The sequence below is a fragment of the Talpa europaea genome (assembly GCF_964194135.1).
Source record: "Talpa europaea genome assembly, chromosome: 4".
In the NCBI taxonomy this organism is placed as follows: Eukaryota; Metazoa; Chordata; class Mammalia; order Eulipotyphla; family Talpidae; genus Talpa; species Talpa europaea.
Genome location: NC_140070.1, coordinates 107,011,797 through 107,034,391, shown reverse-complemented (window position 1 = coordinate 107,034,391; position 22,595 = coordinate 107,011,797). Strand labels below are relative to the sequence as shown.

Here is a 22,595-nt window from a genome sequence, read left to right as displayed (position 1 = left end):
ATCATACCTCCTTCCCATTTCTTGCACTAAATGTTATAGTTGATAAGTCAATATTAATACATTGTTATTAACTAAAGTCCATAGTTTATATTATGATTTACTCTGTTATATACTGATAAGTTTGACATACACATTTGTTTTCACACGTCTGCCACTACAGTATGAATTGAATAGTTTCACTGCTCTAACAACCTCCTGTGTTGCACTACCTACTCACCCTTTTTCCCTTCTTCCTGAGTCTCTGGCAACCACTCATCTTTTCACTTTCCACCTAGTTTTGCCTTTTCTAGAATGTTACAAGTTGCATCGTAAGTATGTAGCTTTTGAAATTGACTTCTTCACTTGCTAATATGCATTTAAGGTTTCTCTATGTCTTTACATGACTTGATAGGGCATCTTTTTTTTTTTTTTTAAGACTTAGAGCAGTTTGGACAATTGTATAGTGATGTGTATCAATCATCACAGTATTTATAGAATAGTTTCATTACCCTAAAAATTCTCTGCTCTGTACTTACTCATCCTTCTACCTCCAGTCCCTTGCAGTCACTGGTTTTTTTAATGTCTTCATACTTGTGCATTCTAGAATGTCATATAGTTGGAATCACACAGTCTGTAGCCTTTTTAGATTATTGAACTACAGGAGATCTAAAAACACTTTTCTGATTTTATTTTAACTTTCTATTTTTTTTGTTTGTTTGTTTTGCTTTGGCTAGAAGGGCAGTGGAAACCACTTGGGGGGGGGTTTACATTCCATATCTGGATGTTGATACAAAGATATGAAATAATAATGACTCGTGTCTTCAGAACTTACAAGTTCCATTGTGCACTTTATTTTTTTTTTAAGATATATTTATGCATACAAGAACTAGGGTATAGGCCAGAAGTGTGGGGGGTGAGAAGATCACCAGAGACAGAGTGGGAAACAGAACAGGCAGATTGACTGAAATACACTGCTGAGGGGAGCAGTGGGAGAGTCAGGAGAGGTCTGCTGTGCCTTGTGGGTAGCTCCCTGGCCGGGAATCGAACTCGTGCTGCAGTGGCTGCAGATAGCTTCATAGGTTGCATCTTAACCCCTAGCGCTACCAGGGAGGCCCCATTGTGCACTTTATAGGTATTATATTCAGTTCTTTTAACGGTTCACAATGATAAGAGGTAAGATATCAGAAGTTAGGTAACTTTCCTTCACATGTAGCTAATTAGTGATGGAGTAGGGATTTGAACTCAGCATTGACTCTGAAGTATTAAAAACCCAGCAATTGCAGTGTGCTATACAGGTTCTAATATGATTGTGACACAAGTTAGACAAATATTCACTGTTTAGAACCTTATAAAATTGCACTTATTTAATAATCTAGAGTAAATTTTTTGCTTTTGAGTTATGTTCTTTTAACAGTGCATACTTTAATTAGAAAATATAAATACTTTTGAACATTTTTTCTCACCTCTAGATATTCAAGAATTTTATGAAGTGACCTTATTGGATAATCCAAAATGCATAGATCGTTCAAAGCAGTCTGAACCAATACAGCCTGTGAATACTTGGGAAATTTCTAGCCTTCCTAGTACTACTGTGACTTCAGAAACACTGCCAAGCAGCCTTAGCCCTAGCATAGAGGTAAGATAAAACAATTTCTTTCTTAACCTGTTTTTCTGTGATGATTTTATTGGGACTACTGAGTTTTTTCATTTTATCAAAATAGATACTTCGTGGAAATATTTATAATGGAATAAAGAAGATGTAGTTAAAAATATTTTTGAAAAGAAAAGCTCAGAATCTCTAGTGCCCCTGTCTTTTAAAAATGTTGTGAATGGTTTGAGGTCTGAAATACTTGGTTTAGATTATTAGAAAATACTTTGCATGATAGACTCTGATGAGGTGCCATCTCTGTGGTAGATGGAAACTGTACTTTGGAAAGTTGGTTTTGCTTTGGTATTTATTATGAGAAATAGAATATAGTTTTGTGGTCCTGGCTTGAAGAATTATATTATTAGAACTTAATCAACACTGATCAGTAAATCTTTTTTTTTTAATCACCCAAAATTCTATTTTTTATTAAGGTTCTCTTTGGTGATGTACATTTTATGTACTTTGACAAGTATAATGACAGGTGTCTATAACTGTAGTTAAATACAAAACTTTCACTGACATAAAGTTCTCTCTATTTGATCAATAAATCTTAAGGTGATCAGCATTGGGTATTATTCTCTAATTAAAACTACTTTTTGAGTTTTCATAACTTTTAGTCAACACTTTTTTTGGTTCTGATTTACTCATGCCAGTAGAGCTAAATATTATGTAATACAGATATACAACATTTTTTTTTATTATTATTTTTTTTATAGAGGCATGTTTATTTTTATTTATTTATTTGTTTGTTTTGTTTTGTTTATACATGCACTGGGTACAGTCAGAAGCGCAGGAGGGTGAGAGAATTCACCAGAGCCAGAGCAGGGAGCAGAGCAGGCAGAAGGACCGAAGTACACTGCTGAGGGGAGCAGCGGGCGGCAGGAGAGGTCTGCGCGCCATGTGGGACCCTCCTCCAGTGGCTGGGGAGCAGCTGGGGATCGAACCGGCGCCGCAGAGGCTGCAGGCAGGTTCGCAACCCAGCGCTCAACCGCTGCGCCACCGGGGAGGCCCGTACAACATTTTTTAATGAGGATTGAGGTACATTTGACATGAAAGTGGTTGAGTGACTGACTGAATATGATTTTAGCCCCTTCTAGTTAGTACTAGAGAGATGCCTGGAAAATTGAATCAGTTTCTGTTTGGTGAGTAAATCAGGGAAAGTAGTATATGGGGGAAGCAACTAGACAGCCTTTTAATAATGAAGTAAACAATTTTCTCAGTTTTTTCTTTTATATTAAGTAATATAAAACTGTTAGGATGGTGCTCTGGGTTTGCTTGCTTTCAAAATGACAGCATTTTTGAGTACTAAGAATCAAGTTTCCCTTCGTCCCTCTCCTTCATCTTAAAAATGAAGGAACTAAGATCCAGGAGAAAATGAATGACTTGACTCAGCCTATTCAGCTAGTTTGGGCAAGTCTACCTTTGGATTTCAGAACTCAGTTCGAAGTTCTCTTTACTAATCCTGGTGTGTACTAATATGTTTCTCCCTTTAAAGATTCTGCTATTGGAAATGTATTCTTGTTTCCTTCTTGTATTTTTTTTCTATCACTTTCTCTTGGATAATTTCCATTTCCATTCTTTAGTTGATGTGTGTTCTAATGATAGCCTATTTCAAATGAATTTTCAAAATGTTAGTCAGTTACACACTTTATATTTCACATGTATTGTGGTTCTAAGATTAAAATTTTTCCTAGCATTAAAATATTATATGATAGTTATAAATAAAGGTGCACAAATCAAAATTGTGTGGCTTGATGAAGTATTGAATTGTGACTTCCTCAAAGGACCAACTTGATTTCTAGCACTATAAATTAGTTTTACCTCTTTTAAAATTTTATAGTGGGCCTCCCTGGTGGCTCAAGGGCTTAAGACACAACCTTTGAAGCTATCAGCAACCTCTGCAGCATGAGTTCGATCCCCATCCAGCCAGGGAGCAACCCACATGGCGCAGCAGACCTCTCCTGACTTGCCCACTGCTCCCCTCAGCAGTGTATTTCAGTCAGTCTGCCAGTTCTGTTCCCCACTCTGTCTCTGGTGAATCCTCTCACCACCCCCACCCACCACATCTCTGGCCTGTACGCCAGCTCTTGTATGCATAAATAAATAAATCTTTTAAAAAAATAAAATAAAATTTTATAGTAACTAAACTTTTAAAGCTGTGTGTTAACATTGATACAGTACATACTGTATTACTATTGTGTATATACCCAATTGTGAAAATGAAATGCATGTTTAATTTGAAATATTATGACACAGTTTTGCAAGGGTTTTGCATAAATGCATGTTTTTGTAATGCTTGTTTTTATTTTATTGATTTTTCTCTGGATATGATTTTTTAAAAAGATTTATTTATTTATGCATGTAAGAGTTGGGGTACAGGCCAGAGATGTGGGGGGGGGGTTTAAAGGATTCACCAGAGACAGAGTGGGGAACAGAATAGGCGGACTGACTGAAATACACTGCTGACGGGAGCAGTGTGCGAGTCAGGAGAGGTCTTCTGTGCCATGTGGGTTGCTCCCTGGCTGGCTGGGTATCAAACTCGTGTTACAGAGGCTGCGGATTGCTTCATAGTGCAGTGTTTAATCCCTTGCGCCACCAGGGAGGCCCTAGATATGATTTCTTTGTTAGATATATGTATAACTTTTTTATTCCCATGAGGCATGCTTTTCCTAATATAATTTTTTAATGTTCAAGATTTCTTTAATATAGTCCATTTGTGATTAATGCTCTCTGTATCAGTTGACCTGTTTTCCAGCTCCGTAAAGATATACTGTATTATTTGTCAGGGATTTTTCTTTTGCTGTTTGCATTTACATCTGTAATCCATAGTGCAGTTCAGAAATTTTTATGTAAGTAGCATTTCAGTCTGTCGCCATTCTTGCCACTGGTCTAAAGGACCTATTTTTTGCCTAGATTATTGCAGTATCACCTTTCATTTGGTCAGCCTACATTCACATTCGTCCCTTTTGAATTTTATCACCATTTTGCCTCAAATTATCTTTATAAAATGTAAATCATGTTATTACTTTAACTTTCTATTCCTCTCAGAATGAAATGGGAAATCTCTAGTTAGAACTCCTAAATAATTTGACTTCTGCATTTTTTCTACTCTCATTGTTTAGAATGCTTACCTCTGATTTCTCTTAGCTTAGGCTTTCTACATAAGTCCCCTTTGTATAGAAGATTCTCTCTTCTTTTGCCAACTCTGCTCATTTTAAGCATGTTATATCAAATGTCAGTTCATCCATTCATCTGTTAAAAAAATTGACTGTTGTGTATCATGCATCGAACATGGTGCTTTGGCAAAAGTAAACATTCTTGTCCTCATGGAACTTACATTCTGGTGGGAAAACAGATAATAATAAATTAATTAGGTAAAAGGTGCTAAGTGAAATAGGAAGAAAAAAAGCTAGAACTGATTAAGGAGATTAGGGATGTCAGGTGGGGGTGTACTTTTAAATAGGGCGTTTCTGATAGGCCTCTTTAGAAAGTGACGTTTGTACACAGTTGAAAGTTGATGCAACCATGTGGTGAGTAACCAGTTCAAAGATTCTAAAGTGGGAATGAGAATGAAATATGTGAAAAATAGCAAGATGCCCAGTATGACTAGACTGAGTAAGGGAAAGAGTCGTGGGAAATGAGGTCAAGAGGGGATGGCAGGGAGAGTTCATATGAAGTTGTTTCAGGGTTTTGAAGCAGAGGAGTGAAGTTATGTAACCTATTAAAAAGATAATTCACCATTAAAAAGATAATTCAGGGGCCTCCCTAGTGGTGCAGGCTGTTGAGCACGGCACTGTGAGGCTGTTCGCAGCCTCTGTAACACAGGTTTGATCCCGGCCGGCCAGGGAGCTACCCACATGGCTCAGCAGACCTCTCCTCTCTCACCCACTGTTCCCCTCAGCAGTGTATTTCATCAGTCTGCCTGTTCTGTTCACCGCTTTGTCTCTGGTGAATCCTCTCACTCTCCCGCAAATCTGGCCTGTACCCTGGTTCTTGTATAAGTAAATAAATCTTAAAAAAAAACAAAAACAAGAATAATTTAGGCCCTCCCTTTATTGAAAATGTACTGTAGTAAGAGTAGAAGCAGGAAATCTGTTAGGAGTATTTCAGAGATCCATTCAAAAATGGATGTTGGCTTGAACCAAAGTGGTGACAATGGAGATACTAAATGGCTGAATTATGGATATTTTTACTGTAGAGCGTAAGGATTTGAGGACACATTGTAAAAGGGTTGTGAGGTAAGATAGAGTCAGAGATCAGTACAAGAAAGTCAAGGATTACTAGGAAGTTATTCCCTAATATAAGCCTCTATTGTAGCATTTTCTACCTTTGCTTGATAATTAATATTCAACATTATTATATTTAAATGCTCAGATGTATATTATTTTGTGTGTATTTTGGTTTCTGTACTATATTGTATATACCTGTGATTAGGTATTGTCTTTTATTTATTGAAATATATATACTTACACATAGAAGGTGTTTAGTAACTATATATATTTTAAAAGATTTATTTATTTATGCATACAAGAGCTGGGTACAGGCCAGAGGTCTGGGGGGTGAGAGGATTCACCAGAGACAGAGTGGGAAACAGAACAGGCAGATTGACTAAAGTACACTGCTAAGGGGAGCAGCAGGCGTGGGTGAGTCAGGAAAGGTCAGCTGAGCAATATGGGTTTCTCCCTGGTGGGTGGGGGGGATTGAACTCCTGCTGTAGCAGCTGCTGATAGCTTCATAGGTTGTGTCTTAACCCTTTGCACCACCAGGAAGGCCCCGAGTAACTATATTTTGAATGAAGTGAGAGCTGTGGTTTTCTTCCATATTGCAACTAGAAATAGGCTAAAGATGATTATATTTTTTCTAACTTCTTATCTTAAAAAATGTCCAAGTCCAGTAAAATTGAATTAATAGTGCAACAAATGTCATATAGAATAAAAAATTACTAACATTTTGTCATATTGCTTTTTCTGTATTTGTGTATTTGGGGGAACTTAAAAATCAGTTGGAGACATGTACTTAAACTATAAAAATTTGAGCATACATCTATGAATATGGTATTATTCTCACACCTGTGAAAATTAACAATAATTGCTTAATTTTCTCTTCACTCCATATTTACAATGGTTGCCAATCTATCTTTTAGTATTTAAAGAAAATGAGAATCCAGTTGAGATTCCTGTATTGCATTTGATTGTTGGGTCTCTCTTTTATTTGGGGTTTCCTGATAGTAGAATATAATGTTTATGGACTGTTATTTTATTTAGAGAGTTCATTCCTAGAGAGCATAAATGAGGACAAAGGAAAATAAGCTGGGAAGAAGGAAATATTAGTACAAGCATGCTTCCTGCCACTGTGACTGATTGTGGATCCTGGGTTTCGTATCCCTAAGAAGTCATATATCCTACATTCAAGGAGCAAAAGGGAAATAATCTTGCCTTGTTGACTTCAAATGGGCAGCAGTTACCCTGGATTTAAGGTTGTGCATTTGCAGGTACAAGGGATATGATGTGTTATGGTTAACAGGAAAGCCCTAAGTGAGGAGTAAGAGGAGGAGAATTGGACAGGACAGGGACACAGGTATTGCTAGGACTGCTCAAGGTAAAAGGCCGATGTGAAGATCTGAGGCAAAGATTGAAATGAATCAGGAGGACACATGCTAAATGTGTAAGAATGTCTTTATTCTATTTTAATCTAGTAAAATCTTCTCTTTTTGTTTCATTTCTTTCATTTAAGTAATGTTAACTTGTTGAAGAAAGCATGTGAGTTGTCTTATAGGATATCCCACATTCTGTATTTGTTTGTTTTGTTTCCTCATGTTGTTAAGTCATTTCACTAAGTCCTGTATTTCTGGTAATGGGAAGTCAATGTAAAGGTTAATTAGACTCATTTTTGGTAAACAAACTTCACAGTGATAAATTGTATTTCATCACATTTGGAAGTACACAATAGGTTGTTGCATTTGTGAAGCTATTTCCTTACTTGCAGGTGGTTTGTAGATTTTCTCTTGTAGAGGTATGTTTTTTCTTTTCATAGTTATTAAGTAGTACTTTAGCACCTTGTATTGAATGAATTTTTAACTGATTCACACATTAATAATTATTGCTTGAATCAGTTATTTCATCAGTGATTTCAAAATGTTGATTCATACTCCCCCTTCTTTTAACATTCTATTTGTATTTATTAATTAGTATTTTTCTATAAAAACTTGTAATTAGTATCTTTCTCAGGGGCCTGTATTTTACTGTTATTTGGGCTCTTTTTTAGTCTTTCTCTTTTAAAAGTCACTTTGAAAAAAATTATTTCTATCAAAAAATTGCAAGAGTAGTAAAATAAAAAGCCATTTTACAACATTTGCTTGTGTCCACTTATATTTACACATTGTGTGTGTTTGTGTATATCCCCCCCCCCCACCCTGTCTCTCACACACACAAACTTAATACTATTTGCTGAACCATTTGAGAGCAACTTGCTGATATGATCTTTTATTCTTAAATACTTCAGCATATATCTCTTATCAATGAGGATATTTTCTTTAAAAATTTTCATTTATATGAACATTTCTAAAAACAGAATATTTTAAGTTGATATAATGCTAGTACCTATATGGTGCTATTATCAGTCCATAGTCAACTTCAGATACATTTCTTAATTTGGGTACCATCTGTTCCTATAATTCTATATCCCCAAGGCAGACCCTTACTTCAGTTCTTAATATGGACTTTGGAAGCAGCTGAAAAAATTTTACAGCACAGTTTAATGAATTGTTAGAATTATGAATTACTACCTTCAAAATAATTGACAATCCTACATGTTAGTGGTTGGACTTCTGTTGCTATTTCCTGTATCAGTGCCCTCAAGGTTCTTACCCTTTTTGATGCTTTATTTCTTTGGCAGAATATCTATCTCACAGACACCAATCTGAACTATCCACACCACCAGATTTAAAGTGACCTAATTTAATTCCACTTTTTGTATTATAAAAAATATAAAATGTATAATATTGGAAATACTGGACAATCTCTATGCAAAGTCCCTGTAATTAAACAATTTCATCAAGATCAGAACTGGTAGGTGTATTTAATAAATTGTACATTTCATTTAAGCAGTTGCCCCTTCGCAGTGCCATAAGCCATGCACTTTGTCAGTATGATATGAAGCATACTCTTGTGCACTTGTGATGGCAAGTGATTTTGATGACTACTGTGCTGTTATTTTGCATACACTATGATATATGTTTGTATTTATATCTTTAAGATAGTCTTATCTTGGTGTTTAAGGTATAGTTTCTGGAATTGAAGGACATACCCCTAAATCAATAACTTTGAAACTGAAGTGAAATATTACAAAATGTTATGAGAGAAATGAATCAATTGCTATGTTACGCCAAACTTAATTCAGGAGAAAACATGACAAAAGAATTATACAATTACTGAGAAAATACAAGTCTGTTAAAGTTTAAGATTTAGTTTGTAAGGAGGCATTGCCGATTAATCTTGAATTACAAGTTTTGATTATATATTGTGTTCAGTAACTCATTATTTAGATAATTTTTATTGCTCTGTATATCTGCATTTATACTATTTTCAGTATTAGAGCATTGATATCTCCTTATAGTCTCTTTAAAAAAAAAAAAACAAAACACCTAGGATTGCCAAAGTGAGAAACTAATCGCAAAAATTCCTAAATGTATAGAACTGTTTTCAGTTTGTGAAAGTCACCTCAAATAATTACTACTACTATTGTTTTCTATTATTCTTTTTTTTTTTAAAGATTTATTTATTTATGGATACAAGAGCTGGGGTATAGGCCAGAGATGTGGTGGGGTGAGAGGATTCACCAGAGACAGAGCGAGGAAGAGAACAGGCAGACTGACTGAAACACACTGCTGAGGGGAGCAGCGGGCGAGACAGGAGAGGTCTGCTGCACCATGTGGGTAGCTCCCTGGCTGGCTGGGGATTGAACTCGTGCTGTAGAGGCTGGGATTGCTTCATAGTGCAACGCTTAACCCCTTGCGCCAACAGGGAGGCCCAGATTTCTATTATTCTCTTGATGCTTTTTTTGAATCTCATTTACCCCTCTCATATAATATAATCTCTTTCTTTTGGGTCTCTGGTCCCATCTTTCCTTTATCCTACAAATATGTTCAAATAGTTCATTGAAAGAAAATCAGGAAAAAGTATTTCTAAGTAATATCCTATAGATTTCCTTCTCATCCTGACTAAGCTTCTTGATAAAGCAGTTTACTGTATTTTATTCTTTCCTTCTGATTCCCAACACACTGTAACTTGGCTTCTAACCCTCCTTTTCCATAGTCACTGCGCTGTTCTCTTTTTTCCTTTATTTACTTAAAACTCTGTCTACAAAAATAATTCAGGTATATATTTGTTCAGGCATGTACTTGTTCAGCAAATCCCCTGTATGTTAATTAATGTATTATTTTGGTGTGTGTGTATAGATACAGAGATATATGCATATATGTATATGCACGCATAATTAAAATAAGAGCTGTATATTTGTCATTCTGTGACTGACTTTTCATGTCTACATTTAGATCTGTTTTACTACATTGTATGATGTAAGGCAAATTATTTAATTTATGTTTATCATCTGTAAGGTGGAGATGACAATAAAACTCATCTTTGTTGCTTATAAATATGAAATGTGATAATTTATGCAAACTTTAGATCAACTTTAGCATACATTATGTTAAAATGTTGCATGCTCATTGGTACTAGTAATTTATCAGTGTAGCAAAGGAAAACGAACATACACCCCTCTTTAGTGTCATTTTAGGCCTTTATTTCCCAGTTTTGGGGGTAAGGTTTGCTATAATTTGCTCTCTGCTTTCGTAGATTTTTTCCCCTCTTTTTGGCAGTTGTTTACCCCTATGGATGGTTTCCTTTTTGTGGGAGTGTTGTTAAAAAAACTATTTTAATCTCTCAGGAACTACAGAGATTATTAGGGATATCATTGTACCTACTGCCTCCCTTTAGAAAATGTTTTAGTAATGGCTGAAGATGTTTTTTTTCCTTACTCTGATTACATTCTCTGTCTTTTCTCCCAGAATTTAGCACTGTCTTATATTTAGTGCCTGCATTTTCTTTTTTTCTTTTTTTTTTTTTAAATAGAGGCATGTTTTATTTATTTATTTTATTTGTTTGTTTGCTTTGTTTATACATGCACTGGGTACAGTCAGAAGCACGGGAGGGTGAGAGAATTCACCAGAGCCAGAGCAGGGAGCAGAGCAGGCAGAAGGACCGAAGTACACTGCTGAGGGGAGCAGTGGGCGGCAGGAGAGGTCTGCGCGCCATGCGGGACCCTACTCTGGTGGCCGGGGAGCAGCCGGGGATCGAACCAGCGCTGCAGAGGCCGCGGGCAGCTTCGCAACCCAGCGCTCAACCGCTGCGCCACCGGGGAGGCCCTAGTGCCTGCATTTTCCATATACTTTCTGTTGTTACAGTTTTCTTCATGTCTCTTGTACTTGGGATTTGTTGGGTTTCCTGAATATTTGGATTTATAGTTTTCACCAAGTTTGGAAATTGTGCTATGATTTGGACAGTTTCTATTGCTATGTCTTAAAGTTTCTTATTTTTTTCTTCTCAGGAGTCTGATCTGTTAATTTTCTTTTTTTTTTTTCTTCTCAGATACTTTAATTTTTATCTCTAGAAATTTAGTTTAGTTCCTTTTTTTATTTTTATGCATCAGTAACATCTCATGCTTTCTTTATTTTCCTTATATGAGGTAGGATTTATCAGCTTTTAAAATGTACTTGTGCACTATTTCTATCATCTGTCATTTCTGGGTCAGTTTTTAGACCTGGTTTTTTTTTTTTTTTAAAGATTTATTTATTTATACAAGCACTGGGTACAGTCAGAAGCACGGGAGGGTGAGAGAATTTACCAGAGCCAGAGTGGGGAGCAGAACGGGCAGACTGATGATACACTGCTGAGGGGAGCAGCGGGCAGCAGAAGAGGTCTGCACGCCATGTGGGACCCTCGCCCGGGGTGGCTGGGGATCGAACCGGCGCTGCAGAGGCTGCGGGCAGTTTCACAACCCAGCACTCAACCACTGCGCCACCAGGGAGGCCCTCTGGTTATTTTTTAATGGGATTTGGCAAACATGAAGTTTACCTTTTAGAAGGCCCTATAAATATTTTTGTATTTAAATATTCTTGCTCTTTTTTGGGGAATGTCTTAAACTATTTTGAAAAAGTTGATCCTTTTGAAACTTGCTTTTAAGCTTTTTTAGTGGGACAAAATAGCCTTAATATTGGGTTGATTTTTGTCCCAATACTGTGGAAATACTGTGACTCTTTTTCCCGCATCCTGAGTAATATGAGTTTTTCCATTGTTCTTGGCTTTGTGGGAGCTTTGGGGATTGTTCCACCCACTTCTTTCTAGGTTCTTTTCCCAGCCTCAAGACCCATGCCCTAATCCAACTCATCTTCAGACTTGAAGATATGCACTAATCCAACTCATCTTCAGACTTGAAGGAAACTCTGCAGATCTGTGCAATGAACTGTTTATTTTCATCTCTCTTCTGTATGGTACTCTTGTGATTTGAGACATCTTGGCCTTCCTGAATTTTCAGTTCTGTCTCCTTGTCTTAGCTTGCTGGACCTTGTTTCATTTCCTCCTATCTCTGCTGCATCCTGCAAACTGTTTCCAGGCAGTTATCTGCAACATTTATGGGATTCATCTCACTGTTGTGCATTGCATTTGTCTAAGTCTGAAAATCATTCTTTTTTATTTATGTTTATTATATTTTTTCCTTTAAAATTTTTTTTAATTTTCTTACATCGTTGTTCATTTTTGTACAATATTTGATTTATTTCCTCAGTTATAATCCCCACAAATCTCCCACCACCACATCACCCATGAACCATCACCATAGTCCCTTGTATTCTTCCCTCCCCTGTTTTGACCCTTCTCCCTTCCCCTCCCCTGCTGTATGTCTGGGATCTATAATTTGCCTGCTAGTTTTGCCTTTTTTGTTTGTTTGTTTTTCTGACCCTTTTTTCTCCTTCCCTATATTCCTTCTATAACTGAAACCATTCAGTATATTTCTTTGAAAAACATTGTTTCTTATTTGGAGCTTTTTAAGTGTTTTAAGTCAGAAACTCAGTTTTTCCCCCATTACTCTATTTTTGTTAAAGACAGTTGCCTGTGTGTAGAAAGTTACTGGTATTCCAAAATATTGTAAATTATGTCCTTGAATATTTAGATATTAGGTGAGTTGTTGCTGTCTTAAAAGTGTTATATTTGAAACCTTCTAACGTTGGCTCATTTTACGGGGTGATTCTGAATTATTTGGCAAAGTAAATGACTATTTGAGAATGCATTGACTTGAAATGTCTTCTGTCATTGCCATCTTGGATGTTCATAGAAGATGAAACGAGTAAATTTAACAGAGATTAATAAGTATTTAATCACCTATGACCTTAAAAACTTAAGTATTGGATATTATATGAAGACTTTAACTCTTAAAAGTGTACTAAATTATAGAGATTATAATATATGCCTCTAGTGCAAATGGGAAAAATTGTCTTTCTATTGTATTAGTAAGTACTAGAGATTTGAATAAAATGTTAGATGACATTTAAACAACTTAGATGGAAGTGAAATTGATGGTTGAAATAAAAATGATTGGATTATTCAAAAGGTGGCTATAGTTATAATAGCCCTAACATTTAAGGTAAGATGTTATTTTAACTGAAATTACTTTCTGACATGTGAGTGAAATAATATTTTAGAAATTATTTTAACAACGTGTAGTTAAGTATTCATGTCATTTGAGTCCATTTAAAGTAGATATTTATTCTGTATTCTTATACATTTGTATTTGAGTTAGCAAAACTATTTTTTAATAGTTTTTTTTTTTTATAGAGGCATGTTTTATTTATTTGTTTGTTTGTTTGTTTTGTTTATACATGCACTGGGTACAGTCAGAAGCGCGGGTGGGTGAGAGAATTCACCAGAGCCAGAGCAGGGAGCAGAGCAGGCAGAAGGACCGAAGTACACTGCTGAGGGGAGCAGCGGGCCGCAGGAGAGGTCTGCGCACCATGTGGGACCCTCCTCCAGTGGCCAGAGAGCAGCCGGGGATCGAAGCGGAGCCGCAGAGGCTGTGGGCAGCTTCGCAACCCAGCGCTCAACCGCTGCGCCACTGGGGAGGCCTAGCAAAACTATTTTTTTAAATCATTTTTACTGGGAAAGTGTGGTATCTAACTTTCAGGGTCATTTCAGACTTTGAAATTTTGTAATTAACTATACTTTAGATATTAGAAAAACTAATTCAATAATTCTGCAAATAATTATTGAGCCCCTGTTTCATTCTGGTCATCATGTCACCCACCCCAAGGAGCTGAAGATTAAGTGGTAATATAGAAGACATTCTTCAGTCTTACCCTACTGGAATTTCAAATCCAGTGAATCTAGAAATTGAAACACATGAATGTTATCAATGGAAAAGTTCCCAGAAGCCACTGAGTTTTTTTATAAGAGGGAAAATTGAGGAGCTCCACCCCCAAAGTTTAAAAAAATGACTGTAAAAAGGTACACAGCTTTTTAATGGGCTGCGGCATTATTTTTCACTCATGGTATAGTGAATTTCAGTGTTCACTCTTACGAAGCCTGCCAAACTTAAGAATGCATTTTCTGGGCCTCCCCTGGTGGCGCCGCCGGTTAAGTGCCTAACCGCCGTGCTGTGAAGCTGTCTGCAGCCTCTGTAGCGCAGATTCGATCCCTGCCAGCCGGTGAGGGTCCCACAAGGCAAGCAGACCTCTCCTGCCTCGCCCGCTGCTCCCCTCAGCAGTGTATTTTGTCAGTCTGCCTGTTCTGTTCCCCGCTCTGTCTCTGGTGGATCCTCTCACCCTCCCATGCCTCTGGCCTGTACCCTGGTTCTTGTATAAATAAATAAATCTTAAAAAAAAAAAAGTGCATTTTCTATGGGCTAGACTATTTTAGATATTAAAAAACAATTCACGTAAAGAAATTTCAGAACACTGAGAGGCTAAAGAGTTTCACATAACTGTTTATTTTCCCTCAAAGAATGTAGTGTCTGGTAATTACTTATATATTGCCTGCACAATGTTCTTCCTAAATTATTACAAACCTTAATTGAGTCTTTAGCCTTCAATGGGATTTTACTCTTTTGTGTTGGGAGCAAATGATTGTTGTGATGAATGGGAAGAATGGGGTCCTCTCAGTTTGCAACCAAGCATGTCATTTCCAGGTTGTCTGTCTTACATAACAGAAATGATGTCTTGGCCTATGATAAAGTTTTCTTTTACCCACTTCCCAAGTGTTAGAGCTACATGTATGTATATAGATATATAGCTATAGCTGACATTTATTTATTTTATTTTTTTATTTGTTTGTATTTATACAAGCACTGGGTACAGTCAGAAGCGCGGGAGGGTGAGAGAATTCACCAGAGCCAGAGCGGGGAGCAGAGCAGACAGAAAGACCGAGTACACTGCTGAGGGGAGCAGCGGGCGGCAGGAGAGGTCTGCGCGCCATGTGGGACCCTCCTCCGGTGGCCGGGGAGCAGCCGGGGATCGAACCGGTGCTGCAGAGGCTGCGGGCAGCTTCGCAACCCAGCGCTCAACCGCTGCGCCACCGGGGAGGCCCTAGCTGACATTTATTGAACACTTATAACAAGATTGTCATTATTTTAAGTACTGATGCACCCCCACAGTATTTGAAATGTTAGGAGTAGGACTGGGGTAGAAGCAAATGTGAATAGATCAGTAGTGTGAATTTGAGGTTACTCCTAATATTTGTAGACTATGTGGAAACCTTGTACACAGAAATTGCAGGTAATCTTGCTTTTTATAGATTTTTATAGGGACGTATGGCTGGAAGCTTATGATACTGAAAGTCAGTTGTGTCCTGTGCCTGTAGCCTGTATAGCTAGCTCTCTTGCCAGTGATCTTGAGGACAGTTCATGAAATTATGAAGTTAGGTACTTATTGCGCTAAAAATGAAGTTTTCTTGAGTTTGAAATGATACCTAGTTACGATTAAGTCTTCCAAGGAATTAGGTGAAATGAATTTAGTAAAACACTAGAATAAAATCTGGCTTCACTGGTAAAATGTTACTATTTTGGTAAAAAAGAGGAAGAGGTAAGTTTTAGAGATAATTTTAAGTCAATGCATTTTGTTCTTCTTTCTCCCCTTCTCAAAAATACCACATGGAATATTCCATTCATTACTGCCTGAGAAAGTCATTACTTTGCAAGCTGCAGTTCCAGAAATGGTTTAGTAGAAGAAATGTTTGCTTGCATTTTTTTAAGTGGTATTTCTTGGTAGTTGATTTTTAAGTATCCAAACTGTAGCAAATAAGGAGAAGCAGATTTAAATTTGCATCGGGAACCTCTTTATGGAGTATTTCATCAGACTCCCTGTCAACCTCATATCTTGAAAAAAGAGGGATTAATGAAATAGCATCTGAAGCAGCAGTGAACTCTGGAATAGATCCTGACATCTTTCACAGTGTTTTGTGGGATCATTTCAACTTCTTCAGATACAGATTACATAAAGAAGATTGTAGGGCACGTGACACATTCTCATTTCTTGTATTTCAGATAGTAGAAAAATTGCTACCTCTAAGAATGGATCCTGCAGAGATCTTGTTACAGTTATAAGTTTTCATCTATGGATTTATCTCAACTTTAATTTTTTTCCTTTTTTTATTCATGTAAACTACTTGAAACAATTTACAATAAGCTGCTTTATGTATAAAATATTGTAATGTTAGAGTAATGGATTGCCTGTGCATTGTAACCACAAAGGTAAGATACAGTATGTTTTCTACATTTTATTGTTAGTGACAGAATGTGAGAGACCTTTTTGTTCGTAATAATGTATTTTAAAAATAAAGTGTAACTATTATTATATATTTGAAAATAGATATTTGAATCCATATGCTACTCAATATATATCCTTTGAATCCATATGCTACTCAATATATATCCTTTAGGGAAAATAAAATTCTGAAATGTATTTCAGATAGCTTAAAATAGTGTATTGAATGGAATTTTTTCCCCCTGAGATTTACAAGAACCTTTTCTCTCAACAGCAGAGATTTATAAGGTTTTAATTATATTTAAATCTTCTAAATATATTCTCAAAGTTCTCCCCCTCTCCTTTATTTTCTGTCCCAACATGTCATGCAGATTGAAAGTATTAACTCATTTTGAGAACATTTTCTAGACTCTTCCAGCTATTGCAAATACAGTTAATTTTTTTAAAAGAAGAAAATAGTCCTGATTATGCTGCCTTTGGAAAGATGCTAATTTGGATTTAAAATGATTAAATGTATACAAGTACTCCCTAAAGTGCTTGTTTTAAAGTCTGTTTCCTCATTTTCCTCAAAAGTGCAGCATACTTCACTTACTCTCTAACTTTGGTTTCTTTTATTTTTGAGCACCAGCTTGTGGATGTTATATGGTTGTGTAAGATTCAGTATGTTTACATATTAACTTCATACATTGGTATTTAAAATACAGAATATTTTTATAAACTTAATATGACATATAGTGATTGTTTGATGAAATTGTTGAGATTATTAAATTATGTTCAGTAGTAAATGAATTTGTAAATTCTGAAAGTAGGCTATTTCTATATAGTGGGAATTATTTCTCATAAGAGGAAAAGCAAGAAAATTGATGGAAATTAATTTTGCTTGCCTGTTACTCACAGAGTAGCCTAGTTTTTGATGGTATACAGACATGCCCATTATCTATTCCTATCCTGTTTCCACGAGGATATCTTCTGTGTACAACTGTCTCATTTAAATTGTTTTAAAGACTGTTTGAAGGGGACATGAGCCTGGAAAACAGGTTTTTTGTTTTCTTCCCTCTAAGTTATTTTCATGGTTGTGTGTGGTTGGTTCTCCTGTTTTTTGTTTTTGTTTTTTGTTTTTTTTTACCTTTAATCACTTCATTTTAGTTTATATTTCTGATGTTATAGCAAGGTTATTTGAAATGATATATCCTCTTTGCCCTGCCCTTCTTAACAGAATTAAAGAATTTTGCTTTTGATCCTTTTTTAGCAAGAGAGCTACTATTGTTTTTAAAAAATTATGATCAGTATCCTAAAGTTTTTATAAATTTTTATTATGTAACTGTTAAAACAAAAATAGAAAAAGGTAGGTTGGAAATTAGGAAACCTGAAGCATTTGTAGTTACTTTTGGAAGAGCTAAATTAAAATAATTTTTGTCTATTATTAGAAATAAAACCCTTTAACATACTTAACTATTGACTACAGCAAAAAGAAGATTCTTAATCTCTTTTCAACTAAAACACTACAGTGTTTTTTCCCTCTTGAGTCTTTTCTCTCTTTTCTGATCTTTAGGGACCTTTATGGTTTTATATATGCTTTTAAAATCTGACAGAGTTGATATAATTATATCATGTTAATATTAAAACACCTTTCCAAGTGAAATCTTTTTCATCATCCGCCTCTCCTCTCTCCCACTTGTGTAGGCACGGTGATCTAGGTAGGCATGTTGCATCACTGCTACCATGGATACCCTTAAGAACAGGCATGTGGGTTGAGCTAAAGCAGTGATGATTAGTTTTACTGTTTTTTTTTTTCCTCATAACTATATGTTCTTCACAATGAAGACTCTTATTTTAAAACGCTTGCAAATGACTAGGTTGTGAGATGTGATGACTAAATTTTCACTGCTACTGAACTGCCAGATCTTGCCTCCATTTACAGTAGTATTAATGCCATTTACTAATTTAAGACGATCATAAATAGCTCCACATTCTTTTTATGAGTAATGTGTTTTAAACACAAATGTAATTTTTGTCTTACTTCTTAGTGAAGATGAAAATTCATCTCCTCTTTGAATTTTAAAAAATATTGTTCTAAACTTAGACATTTTGTAGGGGAGATCAAATGACTTTCTATGCTGGCAGTATTTTTGATTATTGCTTGTATACATACATAGATTTTTATGTAGTTTAGCCAGCTTGAATACAATATTTTGTGCTTTTCCACATATCTTTCTAAGAGATATTTATTTTTGTAAATCTTAGTGTTCTTAACTACTTTTAAATATGTCAGGTGGGGTGGAGCTCATGATGGTAGAAATACACACAGCAGAGAAGTGTGGTTTTGTCAGACTTGCTATCAGTGTCTAACAAGACATTGTAACAAGGTCTAGCAAGAGTGATTTGGGAGTGTTGTTTTTATGAAGAATGTTTTCTTTGGTTAACAGTAAATACTCTGTGTAAACTGCAGCTTAAAGACATTGATATTATTTAGTATAGAGGTTTTCCAGGTCTCCACTAACTTCTGAGAGAGGGAGTTGCATAACTTCGTATGGTATTTTCTTGTAGTAAAATCATGTCTTTTTCCATCTTTCCTTATATTGCTTGCTGATCAAGTAGAAAAGGGATGTCCTCTGTCTCTAGAGATCTGTTAGCAGATCTTTATTTCTAATCATTATTCATTTAGAATAAGGTTGCAGAAGTTTAAGTGTTAAGAGAAAGACCTTGAGAAAACAAATTTTTTTTCTTGTGTATTCTTCATTGAGCTTAGGAGAAAACGGCTTTAATTTCAGGAAATTCTCCTGACAGTACCAGTTGTTATTATTTTTATTATTTAACAACTTTGGGAAAACTTGGTGTCTATATTGAGAGCTGTTAATGGCAGTATTTGAAGTCTGGCGCATCTCTTCCAAGTAGGGAGTTGCCAGTACATAGGTTTTAGAAGTTAGGGATCAGGTTTTCATTGTTTTTGTTACCAGCACCTTTTTTTCTTTCAATTTTTGTGAGCTGTTTCCTATTTTGAGATCTTCATGCAGAATAATTTCCATTCTGTGCAAGCCCCTATCCTTCAAATCTTAATAAGCCTTTATATTCCAGTTTATAGAGTATTTCCTCAAGGAAGCCTTCTTTGATGCCCACATTATATAATGTTCCTTTGCTTCTAAAAGTATGCTTTATGTTTCCTTTATAACACAGTTTTGTCATGTATTTGTGTGAGTCTTTATTAAAGTATCTATTACTTAACAATAAGCTTTAGAAATGGAAACTTGTTTTGTTCTCCCCATGCCTGACCAACTTACTGAGCAGCTACATATTTAACTTATTTAGAGTGGATCTACATGTAGTGAATAGTCAGTAATAAGTGTTGAATAAATGAGGCCTTGGCATAGATGTTCCAAACTTATGGATTAAAAAAAATGAATAATTTACTTTGTACTCCTATTTTAAATATGGTTATATGTTGACATCCTGAAAAATTGCACAAAATTTATCTTTCTATATGATAAATTTAAAAGAATCCAGAAAGTGACCTGAGTCTATGATGGGGAAAACATGGCTACTACTTGCTTAAATTTTTAAGTAACATATTAACTGTATTTGTTTCTGGCTCATACTTGAATTTGGGAGAAACAGATCCTTACTTCCATCTGTAGGCTGCAAAATGTCAACTAACAATTTCAGTGCTATTCAATAGTACTTTTTGCAGTGATGGAATGCGGTTCTATTTACTAGCTCTTGAAATGTGACCAGTTTTATTTTAAATTAATTAAATAGACTTAGATTATCTATTGCCAACTCTTCACATATTTACTCCTGAGTTTTCTAAAAATAATTTTAAGTGGTTAATAAGTTTATATATTACTCAAAATAAACTCAGCAGTCATTAATAAGTTTATATAGCTATATCCCACTTCTGTCCCTTTTCCCTCTGCCCCCCATAGGAAGCTATTTTTATTTGTTTCTATGTATCTTTCCAATGTTTTCACATAGATAAGAATCAAGAATTTTTATCTTTCTTTATACAACAGGTAATGTTTTGTGGTTATATAATCTTTTGTCCCTTGCTCATTTTCCTTAAAATAATTCTAAAAGTCTCTGCATTTCAGTAGAACTTCACTTTATTTGTTTTTTTACATTAAAAATGACATTTCATTGTGAAGATATAGTGTAGTTTAATTGACAAAACATGGACTTTAAAATAACCTGTAACAAGTGATAAATTGGAAGAAAATTTGGAGAAAATTGGAAGTACACCTATATTGTATCATAAAGATTCCAAAATGTTAAAAGTTATTCTAGTGTATTTCTGCCCGACACTATAACTCTTTCTGATCTTTTATTGTTATAAGCAGTGTTTCAGTAAACAACTTTGTATGTCATTTTATATTTGTGTATGAATATCTAAATGATATAGTATGGTCTGTTGCTTGTTTAAAGAGTAACTGTAATTTTGGTAGCTGTTGCCATATTCTCCTCCATTGGTGGTGTATCATTTTGCATTCCCGCCAGCAGTGTTGTGAGTGTGACTGTTTCCCTGCAACTATGTCATCAACTGACTACAAAATACAAAAATACAAATTTTTGTATTTCAAATTTCACTGCTCTCACATAAGCAAGGTTTATTGTATTTTACTTATGTTTTCAGTTGGGTTCTTGATCTTTTTTCTAACCAATTTCTAGGAGCTCTTTATGCAATACAGGGGCATTAATAGCCTTTATGATGAGTTTTTCTCCCATACTTTGTCTTGGTGTTATCTTCCCTTGCTCACTCTTTCCTCTCCCATCTCCTTTTCTCCCCTTCTCTTCTCTGGCTTCTGAATTTTGAGTCATAATTAAGCCTTTCCAAATTCCATACTTATAAAGAATGTACTCAGATATTCTTTTGGTATTTACTAAAGGATTTCATTTTAAAATCTTTGGATCATCTGAAGATTATCCTGGTGTATAGTGTTAGTGTGGAACCAGTGTGATGTTTTTCCATATGGATATCCATTTGTTCCAGTGCCACTTATTAGAAAGCTCTTATTTACTCCTGTTGAATTGAAATGCCATTTTTTACAAATAAATTCACATACATATAAATGTGTACACATACACACATTTGGGTTTATTTCTGGACATTCAATTCTATTTCATTGGTCTGCCTGTTCCTAAGCCAGCCTGACAGTTTTTACATACAATAGTATGTCTCAACACCTAATGCAGCATTCCTTTCTCATTGCTTGTTTTTGAACTTTTTTCTTTCTTCTTTTTTTTTTTTTAAAGCAATCTTTTTTGTTTGTTTTTTTCTACATAAACTTTTGAATCAACTTATTTGGTCCAAAAAAAGGTGTTTTAGTATTGGGAACACCTCTAAATAAGTAGTACAACTTAAAGAATGTTTCTTTTTTTTTTTTTATAGAGGCATGTTTTTATTTATTTGTTTGTTTGTTTGTTTTGTTTATACATGCACTGGGTACAGTCAGAAGCGCGGGTGGGTGAGAGAATTCACCAGAGCCAGAGCGGGGAGCAGAGCAGGCAGAAGGACCGAAGTACACTGTTGAGGGGAGCAGCGGGCGGCAGGAGAGGTCTGCGCGCCATATGGGACCCTCTTCTGGTGGCCGGGAAGCAGCTGGGGATCGAACTGGTGCCGCAGAGGCCGCGGGCAGCTTCGCAACCCAGTGCTCAACCGCTGTGCCACCGGGGAGGCCCTAAAGAATGTTTCTTGCACAGTAGGGAGAGGCAGGTATATTGGCAACTTTATCTCTTATGTATCTTCCAACTAGTATAAACACCAACAAGAAGTAATAGTTTTGGGCTCCTTGGTGGCGCAGGTAGTTGAGCGCCTAACTGTGAAGCTCTCCGCAGCCTCTACATCGCAGGTTCGATCCCAGCTGGCCGGCGAGAATCCCACATGGCGAAGCAGACCTCTCCTGTCTCACCCGCTGCTCCCCTCAGCAGTGTATTTCTTCAGTCTGCCTGTTCTGTTCCCCACTCTGTCTCCAGTGAATCCTCTCACCCTCCCACACATCTGGTGTGTACCCCAGTTCTTGTATAAAAATAAATAAATTTTTTTAACTTTTTTTTTTTAATAGAGGCATGTTTTATTTATTTATTTAGTTGTTTGTTTGTTTGTTTTGTTTTATTTATACATGCACTGGGTACATTCAGAAGTGCGGGAGGGTGAGAGAATTCACCAGAGCCAGA

At 35.9% G+C, this 22,595-nt stretch overlaps 1 protein-coding gene across 14 annotated transcripts in view; it reads left to right on the top strand.

The window, feature by feature from the left end:
• Positions 1-22,595, top strand: part of DLG1 (discs large MAGUK scaffold protein 1) — a gene marked incomplete at both ends in the record, with an annotated part of 194,164 nt that overhangs the window by 8,770 nt on the left and 162,799 nt on the right. For 13 of the 14 annotated variants that reach the window (XM_084232265.1, XM_084232264.1, XM_084232258.1 and 10 more), the window contains one exon: positions 1,449-1,615. In XM_084232265.1, coding sequence (XP_084088391.1) covers positions 1,449-1,615 — 167 coding nt within the window. Of the gene's footprint in view, positions 1-1,448; positions 1,616-16,387; positions 16,418-22,595 lie in introns of those variants that run through there. The other variant, XM_084232263.1, reaches the window with a different exon arrangement.